The sequence below is a fragment of the Danio rerio genome, chromosome 7 (assembly GCF_049306965.1).
Source record: "Danio rerio strain Tuebingen ecotype United States chromosome 7, GRCz12tu, whole genome shotgun sequence".
Taxonomy (NCBI): Eukaryota; Metazoa; Chordata; class Actinopteri; order Cypriniformes; family Danionidae; genus Danio; species Danio rerio.
The window spans coordinates 65,436,867-65,457,379 of NC_133182.1; the positions used below are offsets into that span (position 1 = coordinate 65,436,867).

At 35.2% G+C, this 20,513-nt stretch overlaps 1 protein-coding gene across 4 annotated transcripts in view; it reads left to right on the top strand.

The window, feature by feature from the left end:
- The window catches only part of stim2b (stromal interaction molecule 2b), an 860,843-nt gene that overhangs the window by 808,435 nt on the left and 31,895 nt on the right, over positions 1-20,513 (top strand). For all 4 annotated transcript variants that reach the window (XR_012382472.1, XM_073906846.1, XM_073906845.1 and 1 more), the window contains exon 2: positions 17,061-17,191. Coding sequence is in view for 3 of the 4 variants with exons in the window: in XM_073906845.1 (XP_073762946.1) it covers positions 17,061-17,191 (131 nt within the window). In the remaining variant the exon portion in view is untranslated. The remainder of the gene's footprint in view (positions 1-17,060; positions 17,192-20,513) is intronic.

Genomic DNA, 20,513 nt, shown 5'->3' on the forward strand with positions numbered 1-20,513 from the left:
TGGCATTTCTGTAAGGAGTTTGCATGTTCTCCCTGCATTCACGTGGGTTTCCTCTGTGTGCTCCTGTTTCCCCCAAAGACATGCTGCAGGTGAATTGGGTAGGCTAAATTGTCTGTAGTGTATTAGGTTGACAGGCCGGCTGTAAGGTATAAAAAAGTTGTTATCATATGGACAAGTCTAAATGGAGGACTTGTTGCAAAGAGCTGACCCCGCAACCATTCGGGACTAAGGCCAAAAAAGAGAAGATCAGATTTTATGTTCATGAAATGATGCTACATTCTATTTAAAAAGTATGCAAAAACAAACAAGCGAACAAACAACAACCAAAAACAGAGTCTGTATTACATTCTATTACTTTGTGTTTCAATGTGGCTGTAGATGACTCTTATGAAATAGCAGCATCACACTTCTAAGCATCACTGTAAAGACACACTGTACTGATGAATTTATGCTGTTATTTATTTTACTGTTACTTCTTTTGGTGCTTTTGTTGTGGTAATTATCATGACTTTGGTCTGCTATATGGTAAATACATTAAACAGTTCTATTGTGTTTAGTTCATAATATTGAGTTCAGTGTGGGTTGCTGAATTTGCACAGTTATTTGTGCTTTGCAGCAAATCTAAGTAATTAAACTACTAAAACAACAGTATGAAACATGTATTTAATACAAATTTTTGCCCATGTTAGCATGTGGAGATATTGGAAGCATGGCTTAGGGAGATCCAAAATTAATAAAGTATCTTGATCCACAACTGGAATCACTATTTCCATCCCATGACAGCCTGTCAGACCAGAGTAATGTTTGCGTCTTTCTATATATCACCTTGTTGCATTTCACAGCTTTTATTTCATTCTTTTTTGATTGCACTTCTCACCCTCTCACCTTACAGTCTCTAGAGAAGCCTGGTCAGAGAGCCGGACAGAAAAACACTCACAGTAGTCCAGCAGCACTACAAACAGAATGCTTTTTTAAAGTTACTTTGCTTAGAGTTTTTGTCTTATTTCTTGTCCAAATATCTAAAAAATGTGTAAAGTAGGAAACATTTTCTAGACAATTAAAAAGTATTGTTTTGTTTTCGGAAATAATACGTCAAAATTAAATGAGTTTTTAAATAAAAAAAAAAATAAAAAATTTACTGGCTATTTGATAAAAAAGAAAATTGTATTTAAAAGTGAAACAATATTGTTTTGCTCATCCCATCTGCAGATTATTTTGCTTGTTTTAAGAAAAAAAAATGACAATGGTTTTGCTTGTCAGCTGAAAAGTGCCTTGGAGTCATAATGACATCTATTGAAGAACTGTATCAAAGATTATAGAATACACAAGACGTGTCAATCGTATAGTTTTAAATGGGGAAAAGTGTAACGGGCAATATGGCGAATAAAGCCCCGCCTACTAGTACAGGAGCCAATCAGCAATCGCTATAGACTGACGCTTCTCCGGTGTAAAAGCTTAAAACAGTCGTGTGCTTTTACGAAAGTTTGGTGGTCAACAAACACACTGGAATCTCAGTGAATACTTGCTTCTCAGACATAAGAAATATATTCACAAAAAGCCTGAAATCTCTTAAATGAACTGACTAAACTTGAAAACTATAGTTTTTTAGTTTTGTAATCTGTATGAAACGAACGTGAGGTAGAGTCCGTCCTGTCAAATGCACATCACATGACAGAAACTACTCAAACACCCACAAACTTGTAAACAGAGTCACTGTCATTTCTGAAGGAGATTTGCCAACAAGAACAAGTTGTGGATAACTTCAGAAGACCAGTGAGATCAGACGAGCATTATCCAGAGGATGATCATGTGTAGAATAGCCATAAATGAGGTTTGTGTCGTGATCTTATTCCTTTCGAGTGCGCATGTGCATTAGCTTAGGCAACCTGAAAATATGCCGATTTTGTTTGATTCGGACATTTAGAAACAGAACTTACGAAGCGGTTATTGTTTAATTTTATTGGTGATATGTAATGTAATCGCAAGCTTGACAAACAGTTTTAGAGAATTCGGTGTTTCCCCATTAAGACAGAATGCCCAAGCATACTGCCAAAGAGGCATTTCAAAGATGGCCGAAGAGTGAAATGACTTGCCTTAAAGGGACTTTGACTGTATCAACAACAATGTTTGTCTTGGTCAAATAGGATTTTTAAGGGATCCAACCCACCCTGGCCATAGTCTGCTCAGGCTCATGCTATCAGGTAGGTGGTGGTGAAGCCTGAGGAGCAAATCAGTGAAGTTTTGTGATAGTTTTTATCCTGACTTTTAAATAATACCATATTTTAAATACTTTGCTAGTAAGTTGTAATAAATGTATAAATAGTTAAACTAGCAAAAATTGTTAATATTATAACTATAATAACAAACTGTGCGATAGTTCAGTATTACTTCATTCCCATTCTGTGATTTTTTGTTTTGTTTTGTTTTATTGTTTGTTTGTTTGAGTTATATTTTATATATACACTGTAAAACCCAATAAGTTAAGGTAACTCAAACCATTTGAGGAAACTGATTGCAACAAACCATTTAAGTTCACAAACTAATCCCAATGAGTACTGTAAACTTAGTCCATTTGAGTAAATGAAGCAATTTGAGCACAGTAAAGCCCAATAAATGAAGAGAACTCAAACCACTGTACAACCCAATAAGTTAATGCAACTCAAACAGTTTGAGGAAACCAATTGCTACAAACCATTTGAGTTAAAAACTAATCTATATGAGTACTGTGAACTTACTCCATTTAAGTTGAAGCAGTGAGGTATTTAATTAACTCATTACCTTCAACACGGAGTTCAAAACTCTTTTCAAATGAGTAAAATTAATGATCAGTCAATTAATTTGTTAACTGAAAAATTAATTTACAGTTAATTTATCAATTTCATTTGATAAAGTTGACTGTTGGGTTTTATAGTGTAACTTTATATTTATGAAATTAAAAAGTCCTATTTATTATGTTAACTTTTTATAGTGTAACACAATTTTGTTTATTGTGTTTTGAATGACAAAAGTAAAAGAAACTGGACTGAAACTTGTCTAGATAATGCTTCTAGATTTAAAGGTCTCGTAAAGTGTTATGAAATGTGCATTTTTTGTTCGATGTTTGACATAATCTTAACCAAAACACGAAGAGAGGGTGGGATATAGAGTAGCTACTCCAATTTAAAGAAATACAGCCAATAGCATTTTGTTTCATCACTGCTCAGTCAGAAGCTTTGTTTCCATCCACCTATTTTTATAATAAATTTTGAGAATGCGCATAAAAATGTCTGTGGTAGGATAAACTTTTTATTCGATAAGCAAAGATACGCATAAACTACGATGAAAACACTTTTACTGAACAAATTCCAGTATGCACATTAAAACGTGATTTTGTTATACGAGACAATGTGATGGTAAAAAATGTGTGTGAATGGACAATCCAGCAGTCTGAGCACATTGTAAAGCATCTAAAATGTCAATGCCAAAAGGTCATTCTAAAAAGCCTTAACCATCTCGTAATCGGTGTTATTATATTATTAATGACCTACAGAACTGTCAAGAATGTCTGTGCTCCGCATCTTCAAACACCACCACGTGTTCATTGGGTGTCGGCATTATCTTCTGAGGTGCAAGTCATTTAATGAATAAAGAAAAGATTCACGCAGCTTCTCCTGCCGCAGCAAATTCAGTTTTTACTGTTGATATTTCGCGCCAGGTAATCAGGAAGTGACTATTTTGTTCTCTTTGACTCGTTGGATAGAAACACTGAATTATTTGCACGTCTTTTATACAATAATCCTGTTTTGCGCATAAATTTAATTCACATTTTTGGATGGAAACAGCTAGTGAGAGTGATGAGCTCAAGCACATCAAATGTGAAGCGTCCTGAAGGGGGCGGAGCATTTTAGATGCTAAAGAGCATTTGATTGGTCAAGATTTGATGAGAAACTAAAGTGGGAGGTGACGTGAATAAAACCGTTGATCCATTTCGGCAAAAGTGACAAACTTGACATATACTTCACAACTTTACATCTTTATTCACTTTTGCATCTTTGAAAAACAAATTGTGTCACTGTTTTAGAGCGCACAAGCTAACAAATAACCTAAAAGCTAACTATCTACACCCATGCTAACGTCTAAAAAAATGTATTTTAATTCCGTGGGACCTTTAAAACTTTTTAGATATTAAGACCAAAAACAAGACAAAAAAATCTAAGTTAGGAACTCTGGAGTTCTCGGATCACATTTAACCCCTCTGTAATAACACATACTCACAAAAACACTTTCTGTCCAGAAACACTTCCTCTGAAATCCTCTGGAAGTAAGAAGCTGTGTGTGTGGGGTGTGTTTTTCAGCAGTGTGCTTCTCCTAGCTGAGCGAGACATCCATCAGTAATATGAGCATCGCAGGCACATATCAAATCTCTCACAGCATGCATTTACTTTACACCCTGCTTCTGTCCTGCGATTCTGTAATTACCAGTAAGATTAAAGGGGCCACACAACTTACAAAAACAGTCAATGTTGTAGTGCATATATGTTATAGCTTTACCATTATCTAAAGAAATGTGCATACAAGTGGCTTTCTAGCACACTGTGAAGAAGGAGGTGGAGAACTATTAATAATTTTAATAATGAAAACAAACATAAAAGTAGCCAGCCTGGTGAAAGGGGTGGGCTTTTTTCCCCCAAAAGTAGAACTTTTTGCAGTCATTAACCTCGTTTTCTATTAATTATGAGGTTTAAATACTGCTATTCAGTGACATTTTTAGCAATATTTTTAGCTGAATTGGCTTGATCTTAAAGCTGAGTTTAAAAAGTTCAAGTTTTAAATGAAACACTGTCTTCACTTGCATCAGATTTTAGGTTTTCTTGCATAGCTGGATGTTGGACTCATAAAAAAATAATTGTTTGCATTGGTCAAAACAGATTAGCTGAAGCCACACTGAAATAACAGCCAAAAGAGGTTTCTGCTTGGTCTTAAAATAATTTTGAATGTTTTTTTTTTTTTTTTTTTTTGCAATCTATCATACCATAGCATTTAAAATAGGTAGAATGAGCTCATGTATTGATCTTTGTCAGAAACCCCTCTCCCCTCCCCCCTCCTCTGTCTACAGGCTTAACAAGTATGATTTTCACCAAACTTGAAAGCAAAAGCAAAACCGAACACTTCAATTCAATTCAGCTTTATTTGTATAGCGCTTTTACAATGTAGATTGTGTCAAAGCAGCTTCACATAAATGGTCATAGTAACTGGAACAGTGTGGTTCAGTAACTGGAACAGTGTGGTTCAGGTTTTAGTGTTTAAGTTCAGTTCAGTTCAGTTTAGCTCAGTTCAGTGTGATTTAATCATTACTGAGAGTTCAAACACTGAAGAGCAAATTCATCGATGCGTAGCTCTACCAATCCTGAACCATGCGAGGCAGTGGCGACAGCGGAGAGGGAAAAAAAACTTCACACTTCACACTTCACACTTCTTTTGTCATTACTCCTCCTTTTAGGGATAGATTGCCACTGCAGCAGTAGCTGTGTTAAGACAAATTTAAAGAGTTCAGTTGCCTCCTGTTTACAGTATGTTCGGTTATTTCACTTTAAAGGCAATGAAAAGAATCTGATCTTTGCCATAAATGTGAAATTATGGTACCTACCCACAGTAGACTGAGAAACATTCTCATTTTAGAAGAACATTTCAAATGGCACTTGCGTTTTTTTGCATCTGAACTCTTCATTTGTACCTTATCTAACTCTGTCTTGCATATTGGTACACAGATGTGCTTCTCAAATGGTTGAGCAGTTCATGTGACCCACATATTGCCATGGTCATTAAGCTGCAACCCACATAAATGTATGTTTATGTGTACGCAAGTGCCACGCATCGCCACAAAACATACATATCAATTAAAAGAATATTAGGCCTACTAATATCTATTGATGATTGTGCATTAAATATCAGTTGCAAATTAGTTTTTGTTGATACAATAATATAAAGTATTTTGCACAAAAAAAAATGGTTGTCTTGTTTCTACTCCAAATGTCTAACAATTCTTGAATCTCGAAGCTTTTTTTTTTCTTGACAAGCAGAAATATGGCCTTGCTTTCAGAAATAATAAGTCAAAATTAAGTGAGTTTTAAAAACAAGAAAAATAATCTTATTTCAAAGCGTAAACAAGATTTTTTTTTGCTTGTAATGCATGCTGATCATTTCTTTTCCTCCTTATTTATAGTGAAGTGATGTACTATACAGTGTGTGCTATCACATTTGTGCGTGGAATTGAAGACTGTGCTTTGAGTACAAAATCACAGCTGACAAAGTTTATTTTCCTTTATGTTTCTGAACATTTACAAGATCAGGATCTTAAGCATACTGTACCTTGCAATTAGTAGGACTCCGTTTTGCATTTAAAGCTGCTTTATTTATTTATTTAATAATTTTTAGTGGCATGTAGTTAGAAACATTATTAAGAAGGCCATGATTCACACTCATTAAATAATTACTTGCATAGGTTTATTTTACATTCTTAGTTGATACAAAAGACTGATGTTTTGGCACAATGGATTCCTCAGTGCATGACACAATCTTCTCACTCCACCCTTGACACAAACCTCTCACTCCACCCTTTTATCCCACAGTCAATCGCATTATGTCATTAGTGTTAGATACCTCGAAAACTTTGGTGACATGAGATCATCACACAGTTGGTGTTGTTTATTGGTACTTACAGTAAGAGCCCAAAATGTGACAAGAGAATATGCCTTACAGCCTTACACCACCAACAGCCTGAATTGTTTAAAAAAAAAAAAAATTGATGGATGTTGTTTACGTCAAATTCTGACCCTGGCATATGAGAATTCTCAGACCAGGAAACCCTTTTCCATTCTTCTATTGTCCAATTGTGACTGGTTGTGTCAACCGAATCCTCAGCTTCCTGTTGTTCTGCTTGAAGGAGTGGCACTGATTAGCTCTTCTGCTGCTGTTGCTCATCTGCTTCAAGTGTCTATATGTTGTGTGTTTAAAGATGCTCTTCTGCATATGTCACTTTATAGGAAGCACTATATTAAAGTTGCCTTTTTGCCTTAATCATTCTCCTCTGAACTCTGCCATCAAAAAGTCATTATCACACAAAAACTAGACGTCAATGGATGTTTTTTTCTTTACCCAGTAAGATATATACTCAGAGCAACATGTAAAGTATGCAGTGAAAAGTTTCTAAATTATAAGTTACTATTATGAAACTTCTGCAGATTGTCCTGACCAAGTAATCTAATAGTAATATATAATAATAACCAGTGTGTACCTTAATGTCCTAGTGAAATGTTCTTTTAAGGTACTGGGTCGCTGGGTCATGTTACTTGTTTATTTGTCAATACACAAATTAACAAGTTGAATTTTTATTTATTTATTTATTAGTATTAATTAATGGATTTGAAACAAATATGTTTTATCAAGTGTACATTTGCTTTGTTATTTTTTTTATTTAATATAATGTTGCATATAATTTATTTACCTATTTAATTAATTAATATTTTTTAATAAAAATTAATTTGAAACAAACATGTTCTATTAAGCGTACATTTGCTTTTAAATTATTTTTGTAAATAGTGTTGAATTTAATTGATTTACCTATTTAATTTATTTATTCATTTGTTTTTGTTTATGTTTATTATTTTTAAGCATTTAAATGTATTACACATTTTCTATTAGGCATATATTTGCTTTTTTTTTAAAGTAATGTTAAATTTAATTGATTTACCTATTAAATTTATTTATTTATTAGTATTAATTTAAACATTTAAATTATACAATTTGTGTTAACCTTACATTTTCTTTTATTGTTAAATTTAAAATAGTGTTAAATTAAATTGATTTACCTATTAAGTTTATTTATTTATTCATTTATTTGTTTTTTATTAGTTTATTGTGTTGAGCTATATTTAAAGTCTTACATTCCATGTATGGAAAAATTGCTTGGAACAATATAATGATAAGTATAGATATTTGCTTTTGTGTGATTATTTATCAACTTAGCAATATTTGTATTTTTTTCCCATGATTTTTTCACCTCCACTCGTAAAATATAGTACTTGAAAAGTAAAGTTAAAGTATAGCAAAGTACTTTATTAGACATGCGGTCTGTCATATAGCTTTACTGTAGACAAAAGTTTTGAACAGTTAGTAGACTTTAGATTTTTTTACTTTTTTATATCATGGAAAGACAAGTTTTAGTGGCAGTTTTTCTTTTATCTATAAACCGAGCCTCTCTCATTTGCAAAGTTATGTGTGATGTGTTATGTGTGTGTGAACATTTCTCATGGAGACCCTACTGTTCTTTGTCATTTAGATAAACCACTTCCTGACAACTGGAAACAAAATCTATTTATAGCTTTGCATGTCCTAATTTTACACTCGTTTTGTTCTTCAGAGCTATTTTTTGCTGCGTGGTTTTATTTATTCTCCCCCTCACTGTGTCACTTCCTGCCGCATGCTGTACTTACAAAGTGAGGTTTGTTTGTAGTAAGTTTCCTAATGTCACCTGAATGAGTAGTGACCTGCACTTCATCAGCAGTCTTTTTGTTTTTCTTTTCTGATGTGCTATAAAAAAGTTTTCTCTGATTTAATACTTTTAATGGTACATTGAAATTCATAAGTAGGAGAATGCTAGTAGAAAATAACAAGTCTGTTTTAAATCCTTTTAATTTAATACACTTATTTTATTCAAAGGTTAACTGATTTCAATCCAGGCTCATTCTGATTACGTACCCCTATATACATTTCTGGAGAGAGCAAAATACGTCCCAGGAGCTACATTTTTTTTGCATTTTTTGTTTTCGCAAATCCACCATAGCCTGCTGTGTACACTTTTTCAGATCTCAAATTTGCCATTTTGCACCTGCTGTTCACCAAAACATTTTAAATTTTTTTAAAAATTCACCAAAGGCCCCATTCAACCGACTGACTGACCAACTGACTGATATCCCCACCCTCCCCCTTCCCTAAACCCAACCAATAGTGTTTTAAAAAACACAGGTTGACCCGAAGCACTCAAACCCCATTGTCTCACTTAACTCCGTTTTGCATCTCAAGTCAACCTACGTATATGTCGAGCTACTGGACAAACCACAGATGAATGTTATCAGATATGATATCAAATTAGTCAATGTTATGATTATCAGCTATCTAGCGGCTTCAGATCACCAACGAAGTACAAATCCGGTTTATGGACTACAGATCCAGTCATGCAACACACACACTCACCTGCTCCAAGTCACCAATGATTAGACACCCACAGCTGAAGCTGAATTTGGACTGTTTACCGCACCATAAATACAGCACACTAACATACAGTTGTGTTGTCTTCTGTAACAGGATGTGACACTGACAACGATTGTGTGGATCCAAATGCAGGTTTATTAGAGAGGTCAGGTAAGCAATGGTCAATACAGGAGCAAACAGATGTATGCAGGCAATCCAAAGTCGCAGTCAGATACACAGGCAGATGGTCAGAAGGCAGGGTTAACGGATAAACAAGGCGAGGATCAAAACACAGCAAAGCAAGAAAAAGGAAACGATTTGTAATGTCACTAAACAGAAAACAAGACTCAGCCACAACTCTGTGTTATTGTGCTGTATTTGTAGTGCTGTAATCAGTACAAAAGTAGCTTCAGCTGTGAGTGTCTAATCAATGCTGACTTGGAGCAAGTGAGTGTGGATGTGTTGCATGACTGGATCTGTAGTCAATAAACCAGCAGATTTGTAGTTCGTTAGCAATCTGCAGTCGCTAGATTGCTGATAATCATAACATTGACTAATTTGATGTCATACCTGCCATTGTCCTCGAAATTCCTGGGGACTGGGAGTAAGGTATTTAATAACCTAGGATTTAAATGGCAGCTGTAGCATCAGCATTAGTAATATTAGTAGTAGTAGTAATAGTAGTAGTATCAGTAGTGATAGTAGTAGTAGTTGTAGTAGTAGCAATAGTAATAATAATAAAAAAATATTAATAATAATAATAGTAGTTATAGTAGTTGCAGTTCAGAAGCTGCTAGAAAGGATACAGTTGTGACCAGAAATGAGCAAGAATTATTAATATAATTTATTAACTTACCTATTAATTGTATTTTAATACAATTCTACTCCTACCACAACCCTAAACTCAATTTTCATAGTAATGTAAAAACAGTAATTACTTGGAATATTATTAATATTATTTATTAAATTACTCTTTAAAATGTATTTTGATAACACCTACCCCTCAAAGTACTTAAAAATATATAATTTTAAATTTTTTTTAAAATAAAAATTACGCTATATTGATATGAGTATCTGTAGCTGTATCACATCTAGACTTTACCACCTATTATTACTGATATTGCTACCACCATCATTTAAATCTCACATCTACCACCTGCACAGAATTCAACAGCGCAACTCTGTTGTAATGTACTCTATGTTGCCAAATTGCGGTAAAAAATGTTTTAAGAACTTGTTTAAGATATATCAATATTTCTTTAATGTGTGAGGTGATGAGCTTTACACAAGATCTGGCAGCTCGACAAACATTGGCAAAAAGTGATTTTTCGTAACTAGTTTGGACCATACAATTCACTGGAGTTTCCCAGCAGATATACCACAATGGGAGGGTGGCGGGAGATGGCTATGAAATACAGGAGACTCCCAGGTCATTCAATAGCATGTCAAACCTAACCTGATTAATAATGATTATCCTGTGTTTCAAAATGTCTGCAATCTCAGCATCTTTACAAAGAGTCACATTAGCATTAATTATTATTAGCATTTTTTTTTTTTTTAATCCAAAAACCTGTTTTTCATGTGATGATTAAACAAAACCTCAGATGTCCAGTGTGGACTGAAATTCTGGAAGCCAGTTTGACCAACAGTGTTTGTAGTTGTTAGACACTTCTTGTCACTGTTCCTGTGATGTCACCCATCAGCACAAGTGAGTTCTATGCAAAAAACCACACATGGAAATGAGTGTGGACAGGGACATCTGGTACACAAATATGATTATGCAATCAGATGGGGAACACATGCAAGGCATAATGCAAATTCTCAGAAAAGACCTTCTTTTGTTTAATTTTGTTTAGCAGCATTTTGCATTTTAGATGTTATTGAGATGGGTTACAAGTGCATAGTCACCTTACATATAAATAGTGCACTTAATTGGGTTGAAAAAAAATATCCTTTTACATTTCAACAAGTTTATTTTGATTTAATATGCATTTAAACCATACTTTTTTTTTATTTAGCTATTTTTGTTCTCAGAAATTACCAGCATATTTCACAAACAATTCCAAATAAGCAAGACAGTAATTGTAATAAATGTGCCATTTTAAATTAGAACTAAAATATTTTATAACTATATTCTATATTCTGCACTAATCTTTGTTTATTTATTTATTTTTTCATATAGAAAAATAGATACATTATATCTATATACATTTCTGGAGATTGCGAATTAGGTAGCCAGAGGAACATATGGCTGTATTTCATCTTTAAATAACCGCTATGGGGTGGTATGACACGGTTTCTTTTCGCACTTCTGCTGTTACCAGTTTGTTTAGTGGCTCACTGCGTACATTGGAGGATTTGAGACACAGAGCGGAGTTGACCAAGACAACGGGGTTCGAGTACGGTGAAGAACGGTTGCAACGGGACAATACAACACTTAGCCTACTATCAAAATCATCAGCACTTTTAATAGTTTATTTTACAGACTTATAATATGCTGTTGTTCTATTGGAATTTTCATTCCAAAAGGGCTGCCACGCCATCTAGTGGCTGTTTCCCAATTCGCACTAGAATGTTATCTCTTGGTGATTCTATGCTAGTTGCCTCTGCCTAAATCATGTTTCCTGAATTTAGTGTGCTGTAACTTGTGTGGGTCTGCGGGTCTGCAGCTGAATAAATCTAGAGATATTTAGGATCTGAAAAAGTACACTGCGGCCTCTAGTGGATTCGCAAAACCGAAAAAAAGCTCCTGGGACGTATTTGGTGCTCTCCAGAAATGTATATAGGAGTACATAATCAAAATGAGCCTGTGTTGTTTTTGGTGGCCTTTTAATTTTTTATAAATAATTGAGCTGCCTTGAAATTTTATTAATAAGATCATAAAAATATTGATATATTATATTTATATATATATATATATATATATATTGATATATTAATATTGTTCATCTGTTTTTTTTTTATTTTTTATATTATTTCTGTTCTACTCGTTGTGTGGTGTGCCTTTTCATCCAATCAAGGCCCTTTTCCAGTAACAGTATTGTTAAAATTGGATTGATTCTTCTTCCCTCACACGTCTTCTCTTAAATAAGAGCAAGGATGTGTTCCAGCCGAATACCAGCACCATTTGCCATATCAACAGCCTGCAACCCAATAAGCGTGTCAAGAGCGGTGAAAGCACAGTGCTGTAAACAGAGCCCTACAGATGCCCAGACATGCTCATGCTCACACATACACACAGTTAGGCGGGATTAAAAACTTGATGAGTAATATTAGTATTATGTATTCATCATCAGTACGAAGTCCTGTTGACGTAGGCATTTAAGGATTGAAAATGTAATGGCAAAGTCACTATCACTGAAGGTTTACATTTGATCAGTTTTGAAACTCAAACTCATGACCTTGGCGTTGCTAGCGCCATGCTCTACTCCTTGAGATCAAGGAAATTAGCATAAATAGCCATATGATAAATTGTCTGGATAGTGTATGCAGTATAACTTGGAATGTAAAGCAGCTGAGTTTGACATACCTGCTGGTAAGCCCTGCCCTTCCTAATTATGCTGCTAACTTGGACAAACAAGCGTAGTTGCTAACTGTCTTACAGTGAGGGTGGTCACTTTGAAAACCTTGTCCCAAGATGTTTTTGCTACATTTTTGGATGGAAAAATACCACCTCCAGCAGCATTCTAGTGGGATTTAAATATGCCATAGACGAGTATATAAAGTACTTTGACTAAATGGCGAATAACATGATACATGAGGAAGCAAAGGAGTACAGATTCAATTCATTTACACTTAACTCACTTTGCTGGTAGCAAAGTTTAGTTTAGCTAGCTAGGCTTAGTGCTTCTTAGCCAAGGCAGAAGCACTTTTACTACATAATAATTGCAATTAAATAGCTTTTTAGGTGACATTAACAGGCTTAAAATTATTGCTGCTTACCTAGAACAAATGTATACATTCATTCATTCATTTTCCTTCGGCTTAGTCCCTTATTTATTAGAGGTCACCATGTTTATTTATATAAATATATGTGTAGGTTCGTGTATACATTAGGGATGCTCAGATCAGGATTTTTGGGGCCGATACCGACCGATTGGTTGTCATGGTGACCGCCGATATTGAGCACCAATTCTGATGCTAACCATTGAGCTATCATGCCGCCCAAATGTACATTCTGTTTGAAAGTAAAGTTATCTTACCATCTGTTAAACCTTGAGCTTTGGATTGATAAATCTGTTTAGTCCATGTGAATGTCAATACCGGAACATCAGGGGTAAGTTAACCCAGTGTATGGTACTATAAAGACAAAGGGCATTTAAATAGAACAAAACTATAAGTCACAATGGAAACAAAAGCCAAAAATCTTCTTTCTTACTCTCTTTAATGGAGGGTTACCTTATTAGTAGGCCCACACGGAATCTGTGCACGCAGAATTCTGCTGATTTTCCGCAGATTTTTAGCCCATCAATAATTCTGTTTTATTTACTTGAGTAAATGTGTGAAAATCTGTATTTATTAAGTTTTTTTACAGTATTATTATTGACTAACATGACAATGTTCATCTGATTTATGTACCATGCCGTTTGTACAGTAATATTTTCTGTCTTTTAGGCATATTATATGGGAGACTTGCCTTTTTACCAAATAAAGTGGATCTAATTGGATTTGCATTTTAAATATTAAATACAAGTTAAAAAGATATCATTTTTATTTCACAAATTAAGGTTGTAGTTATGATATTTCCAAAATAATTCCACAGAAATCTGCAGATTTTTACCAAAATTCTCTGCTAAAATAGCAAAACATCTACAGATTCTGTTCAGATTCTGGTCACAAATTATGTAGCCAGAGGTACGTATGGCTGCATTTTGTCTTTAAAATGAACACTGGGCGGTATGATCCCAATCCTTACCAGATGACCACTTACCTCCACATGGATGGCTTTTCTGCTGTTAGCAGTAGCTTCGCCATATACGTCGGCGGACTTGAGACACAGAGAGGTGTTGACCACAATGACATGGTTCGAGTCCAGCAAAGAATGGTTCCAGAAAGAGGGCAGGTTGATTGGTCAGTCAGTCATTCAGTTAGTCAGTTGACAGCAGCCTCTAATGAACTTATGCGTGAACGGCAGGAGCAAATGGCACTCGGGAGAGAAATTTGAGATCTGAAAAAGTGTACAGTGTGGCCTCTGGTGGATTTGCGAAAACAAAAAAATGGCAAAAATATTTGGCACTCTCTAGAAATGTATAGAGCGGTACATTTTCAGAATGAGCCTGGGTTGCATTTATCTTTATGAATGATGTCATCACTTGACTGATGTTTGTTCAGTGTAAATGAGACATATAATTTAACAATTACTAACAAAACCCTTCATTCAACTCAAGCAATGTTCCATATTTAGTTCCATGCACAAACTTCAGTTTGTAATACTTCAGTCAACTAATTAGGGCAACTGGATCTAATCACAATTTTTTGTTGACAAGAAGGACATTTAACATGGAACAACAAAACCATAAGTCAGCATGAAAACAAAAGCTTCTTTCTCTCTCTGTTTAATGGAGAGTTACAGTACCTTATTTGTGCTTATCTCCCCCAGTTAAAGAGATCCAGCATTGTTTTGGAATGGTACGTGATTGCATTAATATTCAGCTACCAATAAATTTCAGGACAAACGCTACTGTTAACAATACTTGTGCTGTTTAGGCTCTGAATACTAGGGATGGCTGATGTGAAACTGATGTTTCGACAGTGTCGAGATGCTGAAGCGCTAGTGTTTAGAATTGAAACACTCAGGTCAGGTGACCAAAGTGTTTCGAAACACCCAGTCACGTGACTAAAGCGATTTAAAGCTTTAAAAAAAGCTCTATCTCATGTAGCCTAGTAGACCGTGTGTGCGCAATGTAATTGTGCTGCAAATGCCCTGATTTCGAATTCCGAAATACTCTAAAATTGTGACTTGATGTATTTTAATAATTTAAAAATAGTTATTCACAAAGTGTTCATTCCAAAGTCTCACCGCTTCAATAAATCACTTGAAACCTCAACTCTACAATGTGGAGTATAATACCTCAATTTGCTAAACTGTTTCTTTGCAGAAGCTGAATAAAAAATGACCACTAGGTGTCACTGTAGATACAGGTTTTGAAACGTTTCGAAGCTCTGACACATTTGCTTCGACTGTTTCAGTGTTCCATGAGGCCTCTCTCTCTGCCGACCACTACCGAATACTTCAGTGCTAATAGCAAACTAGAAGCTGCAGCTTATCATTTATGTTTCTGAATGGTCATCACATGATTGATGTTTGTTCAGTGTACATAGAAAATATAATACAACATTTACGAACAAAGCATCTCATACAACTCATTCAATGTACCATATTTAGTATGTCTCCTTATGCACACACTTCAGTTTGTAATACGTCAGTCAACTAACTAGGGCAATTGGATTTTATTTTCATTATTTCGTTACTCGTTCTTAAGAAAGTAGCCAGGCAGCTCTGTTATATTGCCCAGCAGTATTGCCTTGAGTACCATCCCTTTTAGGCCTTTGGCCATTTAATCATTTATATTATAATTTCAAAGTCATCTTCCTTACTCCTAACACTTTCTGACCTTATGAACACTATTGTAACCGTATAGTTTAATAATTATTTTAATTTATATTGTGTTTATTATTACTTAAGTGTAAAAAATTTTATTAAATCTACTTAGAAAGATTTTCTATTTACTTTCAATATGTCTGATACAAGGTTTAACATGTGTTAGTTGAGAAAGTTGTTGTTCTGCTATGGCTCCTTTAAGGGAGGCGCGGGAGAAAAAAAAGGAAGAGAAGAAAAGTTTTGCAGATGCAATGCTATTGTAATGCTGTTTGTGAATGTTATGTCAATGCTCCAGATTAAAGAAATACAAACTGGTAATTCAAGTTTATTTATGATACCCACGTTGCAGAGACTGGTGTGCAAACAGCCAGAAATAAGGGTTAAACTATTAAGGGTTATGATTTTTCATGATTAACATTTATGTTACTAAAAAGTAGGAATCCTTTCAATTTCCTCCTTAATTTGAAGTGGAAATACCCTTTTTTCTAACCCAGTTTTAACTACACATGCCACCACACATACTAAAAGTATCTTTCTATGTTAAAAGGAGTTTTGGTCCTATCCATTCTTGAAGGCAACATGCAAAATTTCTATTTTAGAAATGCTTTCTATTTCTGCGACATTGTGGCAGAATAACTGCATAAACCACGACAATGATTACCTCAGGTACTGTTTATGTGCATTATTCGGTGTTAAATGCTACCAATGTGAGTTTATATACCATTTTACATGACATTTATAGCCATACTGAATGCACCAGCAGATATTTGACATCAGATCTTGAAAATAAAATAACTGAATTATGAAAGTCAGAACTGGGACAGTGCAAACCAACAAGCATCAGTCACACGGCCTATGTACTTTTAATAATGTTAAATAGGTTTAATATGTAATAATTGGATCATAACCCTTACCATAAACCATTAACCCATAAATCCTGTTGAGAGTGGTGGCTGGTAATTAAGTGAATGACTCGAATGTAAACGTTTCTGCCATGTCATATCACATTTGGTGCGGAAAGCCAAATGGCTTGTCGCTAGAATTTAGTTACAAATTTCCTCAAGTTTTGTCAGGAGGAGCACCTCTTTGCATTAAGAATTTTCATAAACACAGGCCCTTGACCATGTTCACCTGATACTCAACAGACATTGGCGCATCAGCAAGCAGAGGAGCTTATTGATGAGTCTTTTGTATATTTGTATAAAGGTTAATTGTGCTTTTCTTTTTGCAGACCCATGTTCAGCAGTCATGCCTCCATGTACGAATGAAGCTGATCGCTTCAGTTTAGAGGCGCTTCGGCACATTCACAAGCAGCTTGATGATGATAATGATGGAGCCATTGAAGTGAATGAGAGCGTGGAGGTGAGCAAAACCTAATTTGTTTTACCTTAATCTAATTTAATAGAATCGAATGTGGTGTTATGTGTCTGTTTATGTACATGCATTTTGTGTAGGGGTCGGAGGGGCTTAAAAACAGGTCAGTCGAGCTTAAGTCTTCCAGAGACCTCAAAGGGCAAAGTTGACATTGGTTTTTGCTTGCAAGGAGAGACCATTGACATATGAGTACTTCTCCCATTGGGATACTATATTACTGTGTGTGTATGTGTGTTGGTGTATACACGTGATCAAAGCTCCATGCATATTCATGCAGGGCTTGTATATAATTAGATTTAAAGGTATAAAAAAAGTCTTATAATGTTACATGGATATGCATGGCTTCCTAAACGTGATCTAAACATTCGACACATTCTGTGCCAGTTAAATATAATCACGACCGTGACATGATTTATGCTTGTTAATTGCCATTTTGTCTCACACACATGCACACACCACACATGCACACACAGAAACAGTGCATATAGGTGAATTATTTTGTTCTAACATATTGTTGTGGAATTAAAATATTTAAAGTTTTAGCAATGTATAATTTAATTCACATTTTTCGTGTAGTAACTATCTATTAACTATTTTTTATGAACAAGTAATGTATTTTTACAGCATTTATAAATTAACATTAAGTAGATTTTTAATTATATTATAAATATTCTTGTTTTATACATTGTACATTTATTGTCTTATGAACCAATGTGTATTAGCATATGAATAAGGTTTAAATATTGAAAAAGGTTTGTATGAATATTCTTTTTTTAATATATTTTGTTTTACATTTTACGTTTAAGATAATTGAATGTAATATACACAAATTAACAAGAAGCTTAAAAGTAGCAAATTAATTTTATACAACATTTAAATGCTAAAAGTGCATTGCTATAAGTGAAGTTTATTTATAAACTAATTTTGAGAGGATCACATGCTTATGACTGCATGCAGCCGGCCACACAATATTCAATTTATGATTCATCAATCAGACGATTCCTAAACCACTAAAATACCCTAAGCTCCATTTGACACCCATCTTCGTTTTGAAGAATCCCCCCTTCCACCCCTATTCCTCCTCTTTTCCTAGATGGGTGGTTAGCACTGTTGCCTCACAGCAAGAACGTCTCTGGTTCTAGTCCTTACCAAGCCAGCCCATGTTTTTATGCGGAGTTTACACATTCCTTCCGTGCTCACGTGGGTTTTCCCTGGGTTCCCTAGTTTCCTCCCACAAAACAGTATAACTTAAGTTAATTGACTAATCCAAATTGGCACCATAGACATACTCCTAAGTAGTTATCGCTTAAGAGCAATCACTATCTGTTCATTAGCCACGACCGCAGGGGAGTTCTCGAGATTTACCTGAGCTCAAACTCCTCTCTCACCTTGCAAATGGGAGAGAGCCCCAGGCTCGAGGATCTTATGAGTTCAGGGCTCTCTCCCGGGACAGCATGCCAAACAAACTTTATAATCAATCCTCACCTAAGTGTAACATTTGAAACATTGGTAACACACATGAATTAACAAAGAGTAAATACAACTTTAGTAATGTTAATATTTATTCAATTTAAACTTTCAATTTAAAATCTGTATAGGATACATGTTGATAAAGGGTTTGTCGTAATTATTCTTCATTATTAGCCATTTTATAGACTATATAATTATGCATTTGTGTTATTTAACTAAACTCAGTCTATTTTTGAATAGTTCAAATGCCCCCAGTCATAAAAAGAGCAGGTTGCAAGGTTTACGAGGACATTGTTTCAAGAGTTCACACTTAGCTGATGATTGGTAATAAGCTAGTCTGGCATGCTGTCCCGGGAGAGAGCCCCGAGCTCATTAAAGCCTCGAGCCCGAGGCTCCCTCCCGTTGCAGGGCGAGAGCGGAGTTTGAGCTCGGGTAGATCTCGAGAACCCCTCCCCCCTCCCCTCCTGCTGCATGAGGGTTGCTAAGGTGATGCGTTGCTGACAGAATTGAATCGAATTTGGTGCTAATTTGGTTTAGTCAATTTACTTAAGTGTCATGTTTTTGGGAGTGTGGGAGGAAACCGGAGGACCCGGGGAAAACCCACGCAAGCACGGGGAGAACATGAACTTCACACAAAATGCTGACCGTTTGGGTAGATGCCCGAACCGGAGGCATTTTGCTGTGAGGCCGCAGTGCTAGCCACTGGGCCGCTGTGCTACTCTGTAGACAAAAGAGGAGGAGAAGGGGTGGAAGGGGGGATTCTTCAAGACGAAGATGACTAAAGGTAAGGTGTTTGGTTATTTATACTTTGTTAGGAATAGTCTGATTGGTGGTTCGTACATTAGCTTGACTCGGGGCCAGCCGTGTCAATCATAAGCACGTGATCCTCTCGAAATTAGTTTATGAATAAACTTTACTTAATTGTAATAACACGGATATGGCCTAGCTGTACTCTGTTAAGGTTGTTTATGAGGAACATAATTCTTCATAATTTAAAGCACTTAAAAATCATACTTAACTTTTTTTTTCTACATTCATATTAAGCCACTGGCTTTCTCTGAGGGTTGCGTGAAGGCCATATATAAATGTATATTTTCTCTGTATTAAATACATTGTGTCTATCCTCATAAAGCATATATGTACATCATCTGACAAAAGTCTCGTTGTCGATCCCAGTTGTAAGAGCAACAAATATTAACAACAAATAATACATTTCTGTGCTGAATCATCTGTTGAACTGCATCCCAATCATTACCAATACTGCAGAAGACCTACTGGAACCTGCATGGAGCCAAGATTCTCACAGAAATCGAAGTAGCTTGGTGAAGGAGAAATCATGGTTTGGGGTTACATTCAGTATGGGCGTGTGTAAGAGATCTGCAGAGTGGAAAACAACATCAACAGCCTGAATTAACAAGAATTTTGTGCTGCCCATTACATTACAAACCACAGGAGAGGCAAATTCTTCAGCAGGATAGCGCTCCTTCTCATACTTCAGCCTCCACATCAAAGCTCCTGAAAGCAAAGAATGTCAAAGTGCTCCAGGATTGGCCAGCCCAGTCACCAGACATGAACATTATTGAGCATGTCTAGGGTAAAATGAAAGAGGAGGAGGAGAATCCAAAGAATCTTGATGAACTCTGGGAGTCCTGCAAGAACGCTTTTTTTGCCATTCCAGATTATTAAATTCAAGCTAAATATTGAAAAAAAAAATTACAACCTACAAAATTTCAACAAAAAATTTAGTTTTTTTTTTTTTTTTTGCTTCTCTTGATTTTTCCTCTTTTTAAATTCGTAATTAATATTTTTCTATAACATATAAATTTGGCTTAACTAGTGT